This window comes from Coregonus lavaretus (assembly GCF_964263955.1).
Source record: "Coregonus lavaretus genome assembly, contig: HAP1_SCAFFOLD_1039, whole genome shotgun sequence".
In the NCBI taxonomy this organism is placed as follows: Eukaryota; Metazoa; Chordata; class Actinopteri; order Salmoniformes; family Salmonidae; genus Coregonus; species Coregonus lavaretus.
In genome coordinates this window covers 6,276-24,296 of record NW_028164876.1, presented here as the reverse complement: position 1 = coordinate 24,296, position 18,021 = coordinate 6,276, and the positions used below count along the sequence as shown (strand labels likewise).

General features: G+C 45.0%; 1 protein-coding gene across 1 annotated transcript in view; it reads left to right on the top strand.

Moving 5' to 3' along the window:
- The window catches only part of LOC311116500 (transmembrane and coiled-coil domain protein 3-like), a 34,275-nt gene extending 16,592 nt beyond the window's left edge, over nucleotides 1-17,683 (top strand). The window contains exons 2-8 of the mRNA XM_084191588.1: nucleotides 10,047-10,247; nucleotides 10,396-10,485; nucleotides 10,700-10,752; nucleotides 12,526-12,777; nucleotides 13,147-13,596; nucleotides 13,982-14,117; nucleotides 15,647-17,683. Of these exons, the coding sequence (XP_084047714.1) occupies nucleotides 10,047-10,247; nucleotides 10,396-10,485; nucleotides 10,700-10,752; nucleotides 12,526-12,777; nucleotides 13,147-13,596; nucleotides 13,982-14,117; nucleotides 15,647-15,949 (1,485 nt within the window). The 3' untranslated portion in view covers nucleotides 15,950-17,683. The remainder of the gene's footprint in view (nucleotides 1-10,046; nucleotides 10,248-10,395; nucleotides 10,486-10,699; nucleotides 10,753-12,525; nucleotides 12,778-13,146; nucleotides 13,597-13,981; nucleotides 14,118-15,646) is intronic.
- The last annotated feature ends 338 nt before the right edge of the window (nucleotides 17,684-18,021 follow it).

Below are 18,021 nucleotides of genomic sequence, written 5' to 3'. Positions count from 1 at the left end.
TTGGGGTGGGTAGTGTTGGGGTGGGGTGGGTAGTGTTGAGGTGGGTAGTGTTGGGGTGGGTAGTGTTGGGGTGGGTTGTGTTGGGGTGGGTAGTGTTTGGGTGGGTAGTGTTGGGGTGGGTAGTGTTGAGGTGGGTAGTGTTGGGGTGGGTAGTGTTGGGGTGGGTAGTGTTGAGGTGGGTAGTGTTGGGGTGGGTAGTGTTGGGGTGGGTAGTGTTGGGGTGGGAAGGGTAGTGTTGGGGTGGGTAGTGTTGGGGTGGGTAGTGTTGGGGTGGGGTGGGTAGTGTTGGGGTGGGTTGTGTTGGGGTGGATAGTGTTGGGGTGGGTAGTGTTGGGGTGGGTAGTGTTGGGGTGGGTTGTGTTGGGGTGGGTAGTGTTGAGGTGGGTAGTGTTGGGGTGGGTAGTGTTGGGGTTGGTAGTGTTGGGGTGGGGTGGGTAGTGTTGGGGTGGGTTGTGTTAGGGTGGGTTTTGTTGGGGTGGGTTGTGTTGGGGTTGGGTGGGGTGGGTTGTGTTGTGTTGGTGTGGGGTGGGGTGGGGTGGGGTGGGTTGTCAATCTCTTTTGACTGACACACTGAACTGAAGAACTCAGGATGGATGACTCAGATTGAAGTGTGTGTGTGTGTGTGTGTGTGTGTGTGTGTGTGTGTGTGACCAGGCAGGTTGAGTTTGATATTGCCACACCCTCCAGCTAATAAACAATAAACCTACCTAACATGACATATTGAAGTTTGAGACACCATTGTTAAGGACCGGAATTATGATTAAACTTTAATCACTTTAATTGCCTGCTAAACACTGTGAATCCAGAGCCCTCGTGCTGGAGCCGACAGGGTTAGAGTAACGTCATCTATGGCCAGCCCCTGCCTCAGCCATGGCCAGCCCCTCCCTCAGCCATGGCCAGCCCCTCCCTCAGCCATGGCCAGCCCCTCCCTCAGCCATGGCCTGCCCCTCACTCAGCCATGGCCAGCCCCTCCCTCAGCCATGGCCAGCCCCTGCCTCAGCCATGGCCAGCCCCTCCCTCAGCCATGGCCAGCCCCTCCCTCAGCCATGGCCTGCCCCTCACTCAGCCATGGCCAGCCCCTCCCTCAGCCATGGCCAGCCCCTCCCTCAGCCATGGCCAGCCCCTCACTCAGCCATGGCCAGCCCCTCCCTCAGCCATGGCCAGCCCCTCCCTCAGTCATGGCCAGCCCCTCCCTCAGTTGGGCCAGGAGTCCTCAGCCAGGAGCACCTGACCATATGAACCCCACTCCACACCCTCCTTCCTTTCCCTCTGGCCTCTGCCTCCCAAGAGTATAGGCTATATGCCCGCACAGCTCAAGTGAAAATTAGGGCATCTCCACAGCAACTTGAAAGTACAGTCAGTGCACTTTCTTATTAGCTTTGATTCAGGTAGAAGAGCCTCTTATCCAGAGGAAAGTACAGATTGTAAAACGGAAAGTGGAAACGTGAGATGAACAGCAGCATAAGTTCTAGCGTGACAAGGAGCAGTAAATGTTAACGTACTCATTTCGTTTTTCAGATGAGGAACCTAGTATTCTTTCTGACCCACTCGGGCTTCGCCTCAGCTGCAGGCTATACCGTAAGCGTTAACGTCGTCGATATAGCGGTCATCCGAGCACCAAACCTCTCCCCATCAATTCGTCTATTTATGTTTCTACGTCCCATATCATTCAGTACTATAACCCCAATAGCAGCTTTAATATAAACTTAAAATAGCCTAAACGATTTGTTTTCGAACCAGAGGCATGAAATCGAAGAACTGTTGCCTCAAGCGTTTTCCAGTGGTGCCAGAGTCAGACTAACATGCAATGCGTTCTGGGTAACTCTGAGGCTGAAACAGACAACAGGTGTTTGTGTTGCTCTCTGAACTCAAATACACCTCTGGTAATCGGACCAGACATTACATTTACATTTACATTTACATTTTAGTCATTTAGCAGACGCTCTTATCCAGAGCGACTTACAGGAGCAATTAGGGTTAAGTGCCTTGCTCAAGGGCACATTTACGTCATTTAGCAGACGCTCTTAACCAGAGCGACTTACAAATTGGTGCAATCACCCTATAGCCAGTGGGATAACCACTTTACAAATTTATTTTATTTTATTTTATTTTTTTGTGGGGGGGGGGTAGAAGGATTACACACACTTCTCTGCACTTCCTCAACAAAGAGGACATGACCAGCTTCTCTCTCGGCGTCTGACAGAGTGGACCATTTTGAGTTTCCGAAGGATTAAAATACAGTGTTTTGTTGGGGTTGCCACATAGGCGCCATCTTAGATATTACATTAAGATTAGACTCGTCCCTCCCAGGGCCCATATGTCAGGATTCAGGACACTCACAATGACTGATTCAAGACAGAGGATCCATATGCATTAGCTGGTCCGTTGGACCGCAGTCCAGTCCCAGGCAGAGGCTGGAGGCTGGACAATAGGTTGTTCTCTGAGGAGAAAGAGGCCTCTGTTTAGCAAGGCTTGACACACAGTGAGAGGTTGGAGAAAGCGAGGGAGAGAGAGAGAGATGTTGAGAGAGGGAGGCTGGAGAGAGCGAGGGAGAGGGAAAGCGCGAGAGAGAGAGAGAGAGATGTTGAGAGAGGGAGGCTGGAGAAAGCGAGGGAGAGGGAAAGCGAGAGAGAGATGTTGAGAGAGGGAGTCTGGAGAGAGAGAGACGGGCATAGTTGTGGTTGTGAAGAGGTGTTCTGTTCTGCCTCTTGTTCCACAGTATTTCTATATATTATACAGTAGCAACATGCGACTATAGAATGGCAGATATAGCCTGATTAGATGCATATATAACAAACTAGGGCTACTAAGGTATCAGTGGTTTTGGTGTATCTGTAAAACCACAATGGTTCAACCCACATCCTAACAATACCTGTTTAGGCCTATATTGTACACTCCCCTCAATACACACGGAGTGTACAAAACATTAGGAACACCTTGCACCCCCTTTTGCCCTCAGAACAGACTCAACTCTACAAGGTGTCAAGCGTTCCACAGGGATGCTGGCCCATGTTGACTCCAATGCTTCCCACAGCTGTGTCAAGTTGGCTGGATGTCCTTTGGGTGATGGACAATTCTTGAAACACAGGAAACTGTTGAGCGTGAAAAACCCATCAGCGTTGCAGTACTTGACACTCAAACTGGTGCACCTGGCACCTACTACCATATCCCGTTCAAGACACTTAAATATTTGGTCTTGCCCATTCACTCTCTGAATGGCACACATACACAATCCATGTCTCAATTGTCTCAAGGCTTAAAAATCCTTCTTTAGCCTGTCTCCTCCCCTTCATCTACAATGATTGAATTAGATTTAACAGGTGACATCAATAAGGGATCATAGCTTTCACCTGGATTCACCTGGTCAGTCTATGTCATGGAAAGTGTGGGGTGTTCCTAATGTTTTGTACACTCAGTGTATTTGGACAATGAAGCTAAAATGTTGTGGCTCTATGCTCCAGCATTTTGGCTTTGAGATCAAATGTTTCATATGAGGCGACAGTACAGAATGTCACCTTTTATTTATGGGTATTTTCATACATATCTATTTGACCGTTTAGAAATTAAAGCACTTTATGTTCAGTACATGACCAAAAGTATGTGGACACCTGCTTGTCGAACATCTCATTCCAAAATCATGGGCATTAATATGGAGTTGGTCCCCCTTTTGCTGCTATAACAGCCTCCACTCTTCTGGGAAGGCTTTCCACTACAGTGAGGGAAAAAAGGATTTGATCCCCTGCTGATTTTGTAAGTTGGCCCACTGACAAAGAAATGACCAGTCTATAATTTTAATGGTAGGTTTATTTGAACAGTGAGAGACAGAATAACAACAACAAAAATCCAGAAAAACGCATGTCAAAAATGTTATATATTGATTTGCATTTTAATGAGGGAAATAAGTATTTGACCCCCTCTCAATCAGAAAGATTTCTGGCTCCCAGGTGTCTTTTATACAGGTAACGAGCTGAGATTAGGAGCACACTCTTAAAGGGAGTGCTCCTAATCTCAGCTTGTTACCTGTATAAACGACACCTGTCCACAGAAGCAATCAATCAATCAGATTCCAAACTCTCCACCATGGCCAAGACCAAAGAGCTCTCCAAGGATGTCAGGGACAAGATTGTAGACCTACACAAGGCTGGAATGGGCTACAAGACCATCGCCAAGCAGCTTGGTGAGAAGGTGACAACAGTTGGTGCGATTATTCGCAAATGGAAGAAACACAAAATAACTGTCAATCTCCCTCGGTCTGGGGCTCCATGCAAGATCTCACCTCGTGGAGTTACAATGATCATAAGAACGGTGAGGAATCAGCCCAGAACTACACGGGAGGATCTTGTCAATGATCTCAAGGCAGCTGGGACCATAGTCACCAAGAAAATAATTGGTAACACACTACACCGTGAAGGACTGAAATCCTGCAGCGCCCGCAAGGTCCCCCTGCTCAAGAAAGCACATATACAGGGCCGTCTGAAGTTTGCCAATGAACATCTGAATGATTCAGAGGAGAACTGGGTGAAAGTGTTGTGGTCAGATGAGACCAAAATCGAGCTCTTTGTCATCAACTCAACTCGCCGTGTTTGGAGGAGGAGGAATGCTGCCTATGACCCCAAGAACACCATCCCCACCATCAAACATGGAGGTGGAAACATTATGCTTTGGGGGTGTTTTTCTGCTAAGGGGACAGGACAACTTCACCGCATCAAAGGGACGATGGACGGGGCCATGTACCGTCAAATCTTGGGTGAGAACCTCCTTCCCTCAGCCAGGGCATTGAAAATGGGTCGTGGATGGGTATTCCAGCATGACAATGACCCAAAACACACGGCCAAGGCAACAAAGGAGTGGATCAAGAAGAAGCACATTAAGGTCCTGGAGTGGCCTAGCCAGTCTCCAGACCTTAATCCCATAGAAAATCTGTGGAGGGAGCTGAAGGTTCGAGTTGCCAAACGTCAGCCTCGAAACCTTAATGACTTGGAGAAGATCTGCAAAGAGGAGTGGGACAAAATCCCTCCTGAGATGTGTGCAAACCTGGTGGCCAACTACAAGAAACGTCTGACCTCTGTGATTGCCCACAAGGGTTTTGCCACCAAATACTAAGTAATGTTTTGCAGAGAGGTCAAATACTTATTTCCCTCATTAAAATGCAAATCATTTTATAACATTTTTGACATGCGTTTTTCTGGATTTTTTAAATGTTATTCTGTCTCTCACTGTTCAAATAAACCTACCATTAAAATTATAGACTGATCATGTCTTTGTCAGTGGGCAAACGTACAAAATCAGCAGGGGATCAAATACTTTTTTCCCTCACTGTAGATGTTGGAACATTGCTGCGTGGACTTGCTTCCATTCAGCCGCAAGAGCATTAGTGAGGTCGGGCACTGATGTTGGGCAATTAGGCCTGGCTCGCAGTCGGCATTCCAATTCATCCCAAAGGTGTTCGATGGGGTTGAGATCAGGGCTCTGTGCAGGCCAGTCAAGTTCTTCCACACCGATCTCGACAAACCATTTCTGTATGGACCTCGCTTTGTGCACGGGGGCATTGTCATGCTGAAACAGGAAATGGCCTTCCCCAAACTGTTGCCACAAAGTTGTAAGCACAGAATTGTCTAGAATTTCATTGTATGCTGTAAGATTTTCCTTCACTAGAGCTAAGGGGCCTAGCCCGAACGATGAAAAACAGCCCCAGACCATTATTGCTCCTCCACCAACCTTTAGAGTTGGCACTATGCATTGGGGCAGGTAGCGTTCTCCTGGCATCTGCCAAACCCAGATTCATCCGTCGGACTTCCAGATGGTAAAAACGAGATTCATTACTCCAGAGAATGCATTTCCACTGCTCCAGAGTCCAATGGCGGCGAGCTTTATACCACTCCAGCTGACACTTGGCATTGCGCCTGGTGATCTTAGGCTTGGGTGCGGCTGCTCGGCCTTGGAAAAACATTTCATGAAGCTCTCGACGAACAGTTCTTGTGCTGACGTTGCTTCCAGAGGCAGTTTGGAACTCAGTAGTGTGTTGCAACCGAGGACAGACGATTTTTACACGCTACGTGTTTCAGCACTCGGCGGTCCCGTTCTGTGAGCTTGTGTGGCCTACCACTTTTGCGGATGAGCCGTTGTTGCTCACAGACGTTTCCACTTCACAATAACAGCACTTACAGTTGACCAGGGCAGCTCTAGAAGGGAAGAAATCTGACGAACTGACTTGTTGGTGGAAAGGTGGCATCCTATGACGGTGCCACGTTGAATGTCACTGAGCTCTTCAGTAAGGTCATTCTACTGCCAATGTTTGTCTTTGGCGATTGCACGGCTGTGGGCTCGATTTTATACACCTGTCAGCAACGGGTGTGGCTGAAATAGCTGAATCCACCCTTTGAAGGGGTGTCCACATACTTTTCTATATATAGTGTATCTAGTCCCCCCATGTGAAGAAGTCATAAGTATTTGGACAAATTGTGTATCAAAGTAGTCAAAGGTTGAGTATCTTTTCTCATATTTCTTGCACGCAATGACTACGTCAAGCTTGTGACTCTACAAACTCGTTGGATGCTTTTGCAGTTGGTTTGGGTTGTGTTTTGGGTTGTGTTTTGGGTTGTGTTTTGCCCAATAGTAACTGATTGGTGAATGATGACTGGAGTAATTTTTGTATTAGTATGCTTTTGTTGTGGCCTTGTAAAACACATCTAACCCTTGTGTGGCACTATAAATGTTGTATGAACACAAAGTTCAGCGGTTGAGCAATCTGGTGTTACTAAATATAGGCTACCAAGAGCTTGATACAAAATACCAAAATACGTGTACTGACAGTGACAGGAATGAAAAGAGGAAGCATTGAGCTGAATGTGTCTATCTGAATGTGTGTGTGGTTGTGTGTGTGTGTGTGTGTGTGTGTGTGTGTGTGTGTCTTTTTGTTTGTGTGTGTGTGTGTATGTCAAAACAACTTAACCAGCCTGTTTCTCTAACCCGTACCTTTTCAATGTTTCACCTGACAGACGGTCATGAGGCAGGCGGGTAGCTGCCATGAAAAATGTATGCGCTCACTAACTGTACGTCGCTCTGGATAAGAGCGTCTGCTAAATGACTAAAATGTAAAACACGTAGCCTTGTCTCTAACCCGTACCTTCTCAATGTTTCACCTGACAGACGGTCATGAGGCAGGCGGGTAGCTGCCATGTAACTTTATCATGCAATACGTAACCTTGCGTTGAAATGTTATGTAAGATTGAAAGACTGGTTAGTCTGGTTGGGTCACCACCACACACCCAAAACCACGTGTTTAGTGATTGTTAGCCTGCCTGCTGGTCTGAGAACCAGCCAACTGTGTTGCAGTTCACTGATGAAGGAAAAGTCTGTGTTGTTGTTCTATCTGTCCTTACCTCACATCGTGTCGTTCCAAATGGCATCATATTTCCTTTATAGTGCTCTACTTCTTGTGGGTCCTGGTGAAAGTAGTGCACTATAAAGGGCATAGGGTGTAATTTGGGACACAAGCTGTATTTAAAGTACATTGACCAAGGGTTAGTTAAGTTACAACACTCTCCTACAGTCATATGTTCTATGATGTCTGGGTTCACCTTCATAATCAGTGTTGCAAAAGGTCAGTCTAAGAGTATGTGCTGTTGTGAACCCGCATTGATCAAGGATTAGCAGATTGCTGTTAGGTTTGACTTTCCTTGTAACTGGATCATTCTATGGTTTCCGCCATTTCACCTCACATGGCCTTCGTTAAAAATAGTTAACACTTACAGAAGTGTTAAAGCTTATTTTTTATTTTTTATTATGAAGTTTAATATTTACACATCATGTAATATTCTCACACAAGGTTTTGCAAAGATGGTCCACTTCAACTTCGTTAGCTCTGTAACAGGCTGTACTTTAGTGAAGGTCATGTGAACAGCACACTGCAAATCTGGCAACAAGCTGGCAACAAAAACCCTAATCCCAACCAATATTAATTGAGCGATTTAGCGATTTCTTAAATGTAGGCCTATGTTTGTTTCTAGTCAGTTGTGGTGTAGATTCTAGCTCTTAGTTTCCAGTGCCAGCATCGTATGTAAATATCTGATTAGTACCACTGTTTCACTTCCCTAAAATACTTAGACTCCAACTAGATCAGCCTGATAAGTGTGTGCTGACACCATAGGAAAATAGTGCATTACAGTAAAACAAAAAAAAACACTTACTAGCAGTGAGGGGAATTGCATGTGTTCATGTCATAGAAACTTGAAAAGGATGAGTTAACTTGATGCCATAGGAACTTGAAAAGGATGAGTTGACTTGATGCCATATGAATTTGAAAAGAATTAGTTGACTTGATGCCACAGGAACTTGAAAAGGATGAGTTGACTTTGATGCCATATGAATTTGAAAAGAATTAGTTGACTTGATGCCACAGGAACTTGAAAAGGATGAGTTGACTTGATGACATAGACAAATAATAACAATGAGTTTTACAACCAAATAATTGCAGCATTACTGCAAAAATGGAAGAGGAAAGTGGAAGGAGGAAAAAGTAAGGAACGTGTCTGTAGGCCTTGCATTAAAGAACATAATTGGTTAAAGAAAATTGTGATAAATAAAATGTTTTACCAGTTTCATTTAAGGACCAAAAGATTGACAGCCGTCCCATATAGATTGCAAAATAGTTGGGAAGAGATTTTTGACGCACCGATTCCACGGCATAGTGTTTATGAACTGATACACAAAACGACGCCGGATTCAAAACTTAGAATTTTTCAATTTAAATTATTATATAAAATTCTTGCTACCAATAGAATGTTATTTGTATGGGGGATACAATATTGTCATAGGAAAATATGTACATTGTGTTGTCATAGGAAAATATGTACATTGTGTTGTCATAGGAAAAGATGTACATTGTGTTGTCATAGGAAAATATGTACATTGTGTTGTCATAGGAAAATATGTACATTGTGTTGTCATAGGAAAATATGTACATTGTGTTGTCATAGGAAAATATGTACATTGTGTTGATGACATCGACAAATAATAACAATGAGTTGATGTCATAGGAAAATAATTACATTGTGTTGATGTCATAGGAAAATAAGTACATTGTGTTGATGTCATAGGAAAATAATTACATTGTGTTGATGCCTTAGGAAAATGGTACATTACAGTAAAACCAATGACTAGCTACTTTCTAGTAGAGGTTTTCTGTGGTGTGGTGCGGTCATGAGAAACATGTTGATGCCATAGGTGAGTGGTGTATCAGCACAGGAAAACGCATGGGTTACTGTCTAGTACAGTAGGGGGGACTTTCTGAGTGTGTTGCTGGGTGTATGTGTTTCTTACTCGGTCGTTATCTTTGACCTAGATGTACAGGCTCCGTTTCTCATCATCATAACACATGGCCATCATCCTGTCATCTGGACGCTACAGCGTAAACAAATTAGGAGCTGGGTCCCAAAATATAACAGACGTGCCAAATAAGGGCTTTACACACACACACACACTCACACACACACACACACACACACACTCACACACAAAGAGAGCGCACCCGCAGAAAATAGGTATTTGGAACACATATTTGGAATAGCCTTTGTGTTTGGTATCATGAGTGAGACAGTTCCTCATTCCCAGTAAACATCCTTTTGGTTCTGAAGTGTCTGATTGCCTTGCAGTTCTGTAGTTCAGGCAGGTTTAAGCAGATTCATAAACGATTTATAAACTCATAATTACCAGTTTATAAACTACTTACAAACCCTTTATGAATCCTTTATTAGGTATACCTTATGTAAAGTGTTACTAAATTCATTGTGTGGTGGGGCTGGGTACTGTGACAGCAAGAAGAACATCTTCCATTGTCACTGTATAATGGATCAATAAAGATGTGTTGTGTTGTGTAACATTGTATTCCTTCGATTGTCTGTCTGACTGAAGGTTCTATGGCAAATGTCCTCCACTTTATGTAAAGTGTTACCAAATCCATTTCTCTGTCTGGCGGAGTTTGTGACTATAAAGGGATTGATTGATTGATTGTCTGCCTGATGGTTCTGTGGTCGTGTTCCCTCCAGGCGGAACGGAGCAGTGGTGATGGGAACAGCCTGAACATTCCGGAGTCGATGCGTCGGGGCAGCTCAGAGAACAACCTAGATCTGGATCTGAGCGGCATCCCAGATTCCCAACGCTACCTAGACTCCTCCCACCGCAGCTTAGACTCCTCCTACCGCTCCCTGCCCCCCGGACTCAACAGCCTGCAGCAGAAGATCCTCCGGGTAAATTAGGAATCCTCAATGAATCACATATGGACTTTATTTATTTTATCATTGACTGTCTTGTTGGTATTGATATGATTATCATGATATGTCTTAATGTATAACAAAATGTCCTTTTGGGGATAATAAAGCCATGATCTTATTTTAGGTGACTGAGGAGTTGAAGATTGAGCAGGAGGCGCGTGACGACAATGTGGCCGAGTACCTGAAATTGGTGAACAGTGCCGACAAGCAGCAGGTGTATAACTAAACTTTTTCTTACCCCTGACTTAACACTTTTCATTTCTTGCTAGCACTGATTTTGCTGCATATGGTGGCTATACTGAAGAAAGTTTCACTTGCGATGATTGCAATAAGTGTTTGTTAAACCTACCTATGATGATCGCAAGTCACTCTGGATAAGAGCGTCTGATTGCTAAATGTCTAATTATGTAAATGTAAAACAAATGCAGGTGGGGCGCATCAAGCAGGTGTTTGAGAAGAAGAACCAGAAGTCAGCCCACAGGTACTGTTTTATATTTAAGCAGTAAGGCCCGAAAGGGTGTGAGATATGGCCAATATACCACGGCTAAGGGCTGTTCTTATGGATACAGCCTTTAGCCATGGTATATTGGCAATATACCACATTAGAGACTGCTGCCTATAGACATAGACTAGAAATCACTGGCCACTTTAAGAAATGGAACACTAGCCACTTTAATAATGTTGACATATCTTGCATTACTCATCTCATATGTATATACTGTATTCTATACTATTCTACGGTATCTTAGTCACTTTAATAATGTTGACATATCTTGCATTAATCATCTCATATGTATATACTGTATTCTATGCTATTCTACTGCATCTTAGTCCATGCCGCTCTGACATCACTCGTCCATATATGTATATATGTATTCTTAATTAATTCCTTACTTAGATTTGGGTGTATTGGGTATGTGTTGTGAAATTGTTGGATATTACTTGTTAGATATTACTGCACTGTCGAAACTAGAAGCACAAGCATTTCGCTACAACCGCAATAACATCTGCTAAACACGTGTATGTGACCAATAAAACTTGATTTGATTTGCTATTATAAACTGGTTACCAATGTAATTAGAACCGTAAAAATAGATGTTTTATCATTTCAGCCAATCAGCATTCAGGGATCGAACCACGCAGTTTATAATACCTCTTTGTAACCTTGTTTTTTTGTGAAGTGCTGTTGTGACTTTGGGTAAAATGCACTTTAAATCCAATTATAAACTGGGTGGTTCGAGCCTTGAATGCTGATTGGCTGACAACTGTGGTATATCAGACCGTATACCACGGGTATGACAAATGTACTGAATACTCAGGAAGAAAAAGTTGTAGATTCACGCGCAGAGCGCGGCAGGTGTTTATTTCACCTTCGCAGAAGACAGGAATCGTGGTCACAGGCAGGCAATGGTCATACACAGGCAGGCAAACAGGCAGGTGAAACAAAACTAGGACTGAAGGCTGAAACTGATGCTCACAAACGAGCTAGGAAAAGGCTTAGTGGAGTGAAAACGAACAATACCTCACAAGGCACAAACAGAAAGAACTGAACTAAATAAGGAGCTGATGAGACCAGGTGAGTAACTAACACAGGTGAAATCAATGAACAAAAATGAAAGACAGGGCTACGTTCAAGAACACAAAGAAACAGGGCTACGTTCAAGAACACAAAGAAACAGGGCTACGTTCAAGAACACAAAGAAACAGGGCTACGTTCAAGAACACAAAGAAACAGGACTACGTTCAAGAACACAAAGAAACAGGACTACGTTCAAGAACACAAAGAAACAGGGCTACGTTCAAGAACACAAAGAAACAGGGCTACGTTCAAGAACACAAGGTGAACTAAGAAAATAAATACAGAACCTTACAACAAAACATGTGTTTTTACTGTTCTAATTACGTTGGTAACCAGTTTATAATAGCAATAAGGCACCTCTGGGGTTTGTGGTATATGGCCAATATACCACGGCTAAGGGCTGTATCCAGGCACTCCGCGTTGCGTTGTGCAATATATCACACCCCCTCAGGCCTTATTGCTTAAATAACTATATGTCAGAAGTATGTTGAATACTTACAGTGGTCTTGCAGAAGCAATCACACCAATACACTTGAAAACATTCCCAGCTTCTCGATACCTCTTTTTTAACCATACCCGACCATACATTTTATACCCTTTTTTTTGTGGATTGTGTTGTGACACTGTGTAAAATGCACTTTAAAATGCAAATAAACATGAAGACCTCACCCACAGCATTGCCAACATGCAAAAGAAGTTGGAGCAGTATCATAAGAAGATGAAGGACAGCAGTGAGAAGGATGCCAGCTCCAAACACCACAGCAGCCCCAAGGACACCTCCAAGGACAGGCTGAGCCTCACTATGAGCAACGTGAGCAGTGGTAGTGGACGACATCCCACGGACAAGATCAAGACTGTGGGGCCCGGCGTCTCACTCTCACCTCCGTTCTTCTTCAGCAAGCCCCGGGACTTTGCCAACCTCCTTAGGTACTGATGCAGGGCTGCCGCATGCTTTCAATGTGCCCCAACCGTGTGTGTGTGTGTGTGTGTGTGTGTGTGTGTGTGTGTGTGTGTGTGTGTGTGTGTGTGTGTGTGTGTGTGTGTGTGTGTGTGTGTGTGTGTGTGTGTGTGGTGTGTGGGGATACAGATTTATCAGGCCACCATACATTGACATCTGTGTGTGCGTGTGTGTGAGAGCTAACAAAGTGATAACCCCCTGGGATTGATTCTGGGTCTCAGACAGAAGAGACAGCTTGTCTTACCGTCTTACCAAGCCCTCAGTGGCCTTAGTGGATATGGATTCATCATGTCACCATACATTGACGATAGATAATAAAAGTTCATTTTCTTCTTCAGGAACAAGTTTGGCAGTGCCGACAACATCGCCCACCTCAAGACCTCCCTGGATACGCCCTCTTCCTTCCACTCTGAAGGCGCTGGGCGGGGCCTGAGCGGCAGTGCCACCATAGTGGATGGGAAGACCGTGACCCCCGCAGCCACAACGACCCCCAAGTACACCAGCGACGACGAGTGTTCCTCTGGCACATCCCTGTCTGCGGACAGCAACGGGAACACCGTGGCTCTTGGGGTTGGCCTGGGCGTAGAAGGGGGTTTGGGGGCTGCAGTGACCCCTGGACAGAGCCTGGAGGCTGGGGACGGCCAGGGGAGGCTTGGCCTGACCATGGAGGAGGCGAGGGAGATCAGGGAGGCCCAGGGGCAGCTGGAGGAGGACATGGAGGCACTAAGGACCCAGTTCAAGAAAGACTACGGCTTCATCACCCAAACGTTACAGGAGGAGAGATACAGGTATGTTTACATGGCAGCAATTGGATCACATTACAGAGTGTTATAGGAATGTTGTAGGAATGTTATAGGAATGTTACAGGAGGTGAGCTACAGGTCAGAACACACAGCATTGTGAACCTCCATTAAAGGAACAACATGGCTGGCATGCTGAGCACCTTCAGATGGTGTTAGGCCTCTATCTGCCAAGCTGTTTATTTGGCTGTTTTGTTTTGCTTGTCTTCAGTGGCTCTATGTACCTAAATTGCCAGTGAATGACCAATCACCATTGTGTATACATTTGTATATCCTGGTAGGTATGAGTGAATGACCAATCACCATTGTATATACATTCCTATTTCCAGGTAGGTATGAGTGAATTACCAATTCTTCTTCTATTTCCTTGTAGGTATGAGCGGTTGGAGGACCAGCTGAATGACCTGACAGAGCTCCACCAGGCGGAAACAGCCGACCTGAAACAGGAGCTGGCAAGCATCGAGGAGAGAGTAGCCTACCAGGCCTACGAGAGAGCCAGAGATATACAGGTACTGTAGGAGGGGTGGGGAGAGGAGGAGAGGAGAGGAGAGGGGAGGAGAGAGGAGGAGGAGAGGAGAGGAGAGGAGAGGAGAGGAGAGGAGAGGAGAGGAGAGGAGAGGAGAGGAGAGGAGAGGAGAGGAGAGGAGAGGAGAGAGGAGGAGGAGAGGGAGGAGAGGGGAGGAGAGGGGAGGAGAGGGGAGGAGAGAGGAGGAGAGGGAAGGAGAGAGGAGAGGAGAGAGGAGGAGGAGAGGGAGGAGAGGGGAGGAGAGAGGAGGAGGAGGAGAGAGGAGAAGAGGGGATGAGGAGAGAGGAGGAGAGAGGAGGAGAGGGGAGGAGAGAGGAGGAGAGGGGAGGAGAGAGGAGGAGAGGGTGGCCATCCGGGCCTACGAGAGGGCTTGCGATAATCATGGAGATGTCTCTTTTCATTCATCAAATTATTTTAGAGTGGACGAATGTGCGCAGGCAGCCAGCCTTACAGGAGCCTTTTGAAGTGATGGTTTGACAATCAGATAAAAACATCATGACTGGTTGTGGTTATGCCACAAAAGGTCAAATAGGGATTCTATATGTCATTCTATGATTAGGCTGCCCAACATTTTTCACATAGGAGGTCTCGTACCTGGAAGAAATGACATCTACTTTCACCCTGGATAATTGCTACATACAATCCTTTACCAAGGTCTGGTAATAAACGATAGATAGCATCCTGTCCAGGGGGTGTACTTGTACATCAAGCTGCCTCCCACTACAGAAACAGCTCCTGCGTTATGGGCCATTGTTATGGGCCATTCTGGCCGAGACAAGTTACTACTTACTTAACTACCATTGTGCCCTTGAGCAAGGCTAAACTGCAGCAGAGCCTCTGCACTGTGCTCCTCCTCACAAAATGTGTCATGAGTGTGTCTAGGAGGTTTGGGAGCAAAATAATTTCCTTTGCAAGATGAACAATAAAGTAGTAATCTATTCTAGGAGAAGGAGAACTGGACTGGTCATATTAAAGGGGTTTATAAATTTTAATATGAAACCAATCCCATTGCTCCTCTGTTTAAACCCAAGGCTATGTTTGCTAGACAGGCTTTATTGACCACTGTTTCATTCTCTCTCTCTCTCACTCTCTCTCGCTCCCTCTCTCTTTCTCTCTCGCTCCCTCTCTCTTTCTCTCTCGCTCCCTCTCTCTCTCTCTCTCTCTCTCTCTCTCTCTCTCTCTCTCTCTCTCTCTCTCTCTCTCTCTCTCTCTCTTCTCTCTCTCTCTCTCTCTCTCTCTCTCTCTCTCACACTCTCTCTCTCACTCGCTCCCCCTCCTCTCTCTCTCTCTCTCTCTCTCTCTGTCTCTCTCTCTCTCTCTCCCTCTCTCTCTCTCTCTCTCTCTCTCTCTCTCTCTCTCTCTCTCTCTCTCTCTCTCTCTCTCTCTCTCTCTCTCTCTCTCTCTCTCTCTCTCTCTCACTCTCTCACTCGCTCCCCCTCTCTCTCTCTCTCTCTCTCTCCCTCTCTCCCCCTCTCTCTCTCTCTATCTCTCTCTCTCTCTCTCCCTCTACAGGAAGCTCTAGAGTCATGTCAGACTCGAGTCTCTAAACTAGAGCTCCAGCAGCAGCAACAACAAACTGTCCAGCTCGAGTCCAGTGACGCCAGGGTGCTTCTGGGTAAGAGCATCAACATCATGCTCGCCCTCGTCACCGTGATCCTCGTGTGCGTCTCCACGGCCGCCAAGTTCGCCGCGCCCCTCCTGAGGAGCCGACGCCACGTGATGGGCACCTTCCTGGGCATGTGTCTGCTGGCGCTGTTCTGGAAGAACTGGGAGAATCTTCAGTGTGCTGTGGAGAGTGTACTGGTGTCAGCCTGATTGGGGAGAATAGTCTAATGCTGTCCACAACCACACACTGCAACAAATGATCTCCGGACGGTTCTCAGAGCGCAGAACATCAAAATAGTATATTTATAAGTGATTAGAACGTACAGTGGTGAGATTCTACAGTGCACTGTGGGTCCTCGTGCCTGCCTGGTGGGGGAGAATGGAGCTGTCAAAGCATGATCACTGACTGGTTAATCTCACCACCCAGAATAACACTGAATATCAAGTCAATGTGAGGTGCAAGAACACATAAGGACAGACATCATAACAACAGACTGCTGAGAATGTTGTAATCCTTGATTAATGCTGGTTCTCGCAATGTTAAGTCCATCACGAGAGACTACTGCCTGTTCACTCTTAAGATTTCCATTGGTCAGAAGTGGATGATGCGGTCCACAATTGCACACGGCAACAAATGATCTCCGGACTCAGTCAGAACTCCGTCAGAACAGTATATTTCTATGTGATGAAGATCAGAAGGTGCACAGTGCAGAAGAAGTGTGATAGAGCCTGATGGGTTTAGACAGGGGACTTGGTTAAAGTATGGTTACTAACTGACTGTTTATTATACTATAGGATCTCAATCTCCCTAGTCTCTGATGGGATTGGTGGATTGGTCATGGCACATAATTATCAGAGCGCGCAGTTCTGTCGCCTCACTGTCGTCTTATGGTCGGAGAGGTTCATGGGTCTTCATGGACACACACCACACCACACCACACACACACACGGACATCTTGTTTTAATGTTATTTTATGACTGTGTCCCAAACGGCACCCTATTCCCTATATAGTGCACTACTTTTGACTAGGACCCTATGGGGCCTGTAATGCATATAGCGAAGGTGCCATTTGGGACGTACCCTATGGACTTTGTTTCATGTCTTACAGACAGACGTTCCTCATTTCTTCCTTATTGCCTGCAGTCACATGTTTGTCATCGTTTAAAACTGACTTGTTTTGTTTGCTTCTTTTATTGGATCCATTTTTAAAAGTGCAATATGTTGTATGTTATTTTTTTACCACTTCTTGTTTGTTGTTGTTTTTATTTAGAACATAATTGTATCTGTTGACCTGTCTAGATAGAGAAGTGACGGGGTGCTGTCTGAAGGTTGGGGGGTGGGGGGGGGGGGATGTCAATTTATGGTTGCCTGATGAATTCATACCCACTAAGGCCACTGAGGGTTTGTGATAAGATGAGCTGTCTCTTCTGCCTGAGACAAAATCAATCCAATGTGGTTATCGCTTTGTTTTCCCACCAGATTATCGCTCTTTAAACATCAAGCAATATTTTTCACCTGCCCTCAAAGCCCACAACCACACTGAAACAGCAGAGAGACATGCACGGTGTCACTTCTTCAATTCTCTTACAATACTCAAATATCTTATGGGATTTTATTTTTGCGGTTTTACAGAATTCCAATGGTAATAATTAATGTGATTGAGAAAGGATTTCTCAGAGAGGAGGAGGGACTGATTGATTGATTGATGATCGATTTATTGATTGATGATGTTTGTAGTCCTTCAAGAGGAAATACTGGACTATCTACAACACTGTGATATGAGGGTTATTTGACTATCCCACTGAGAAACACTTTTTCTATGATAGCTGGGTCATTCCACAAATTCGGTGCCTTTTGAGAAGTGTAACTTGGTAAAATAAATAAATACATTGATTTCACAAAATGTTGGCATTCTCTCATAAAGAGCACTTGTTCAACTTCAGAAGAAAAAAAAGTTTTCCTATCTCAAGAGGTTAAATAAAAAAAATGACTATAGTGCCTATTAAGTGTCAAATAAAGTAACAATGTTGACCATAACAGGGTTGACGATTTCATCTTAAATCAGCCATAAATCCCAGGGGGAATGGAAGCTTGTTGTGTCCAACAGGGAGTGGCAATTGAATGCAAGCTTCACGCTCAGTTTTCTACCACAAAACACCATAAAATGGCCAGAAATACTAGAACCAGCTCACCTGCTTTTACTCTATGATTTGACAATTAGATGTTCAATGTTTCTTTTGAAAATAATATTTAAAAAAAGGAATAGTTCCACAATATTAAA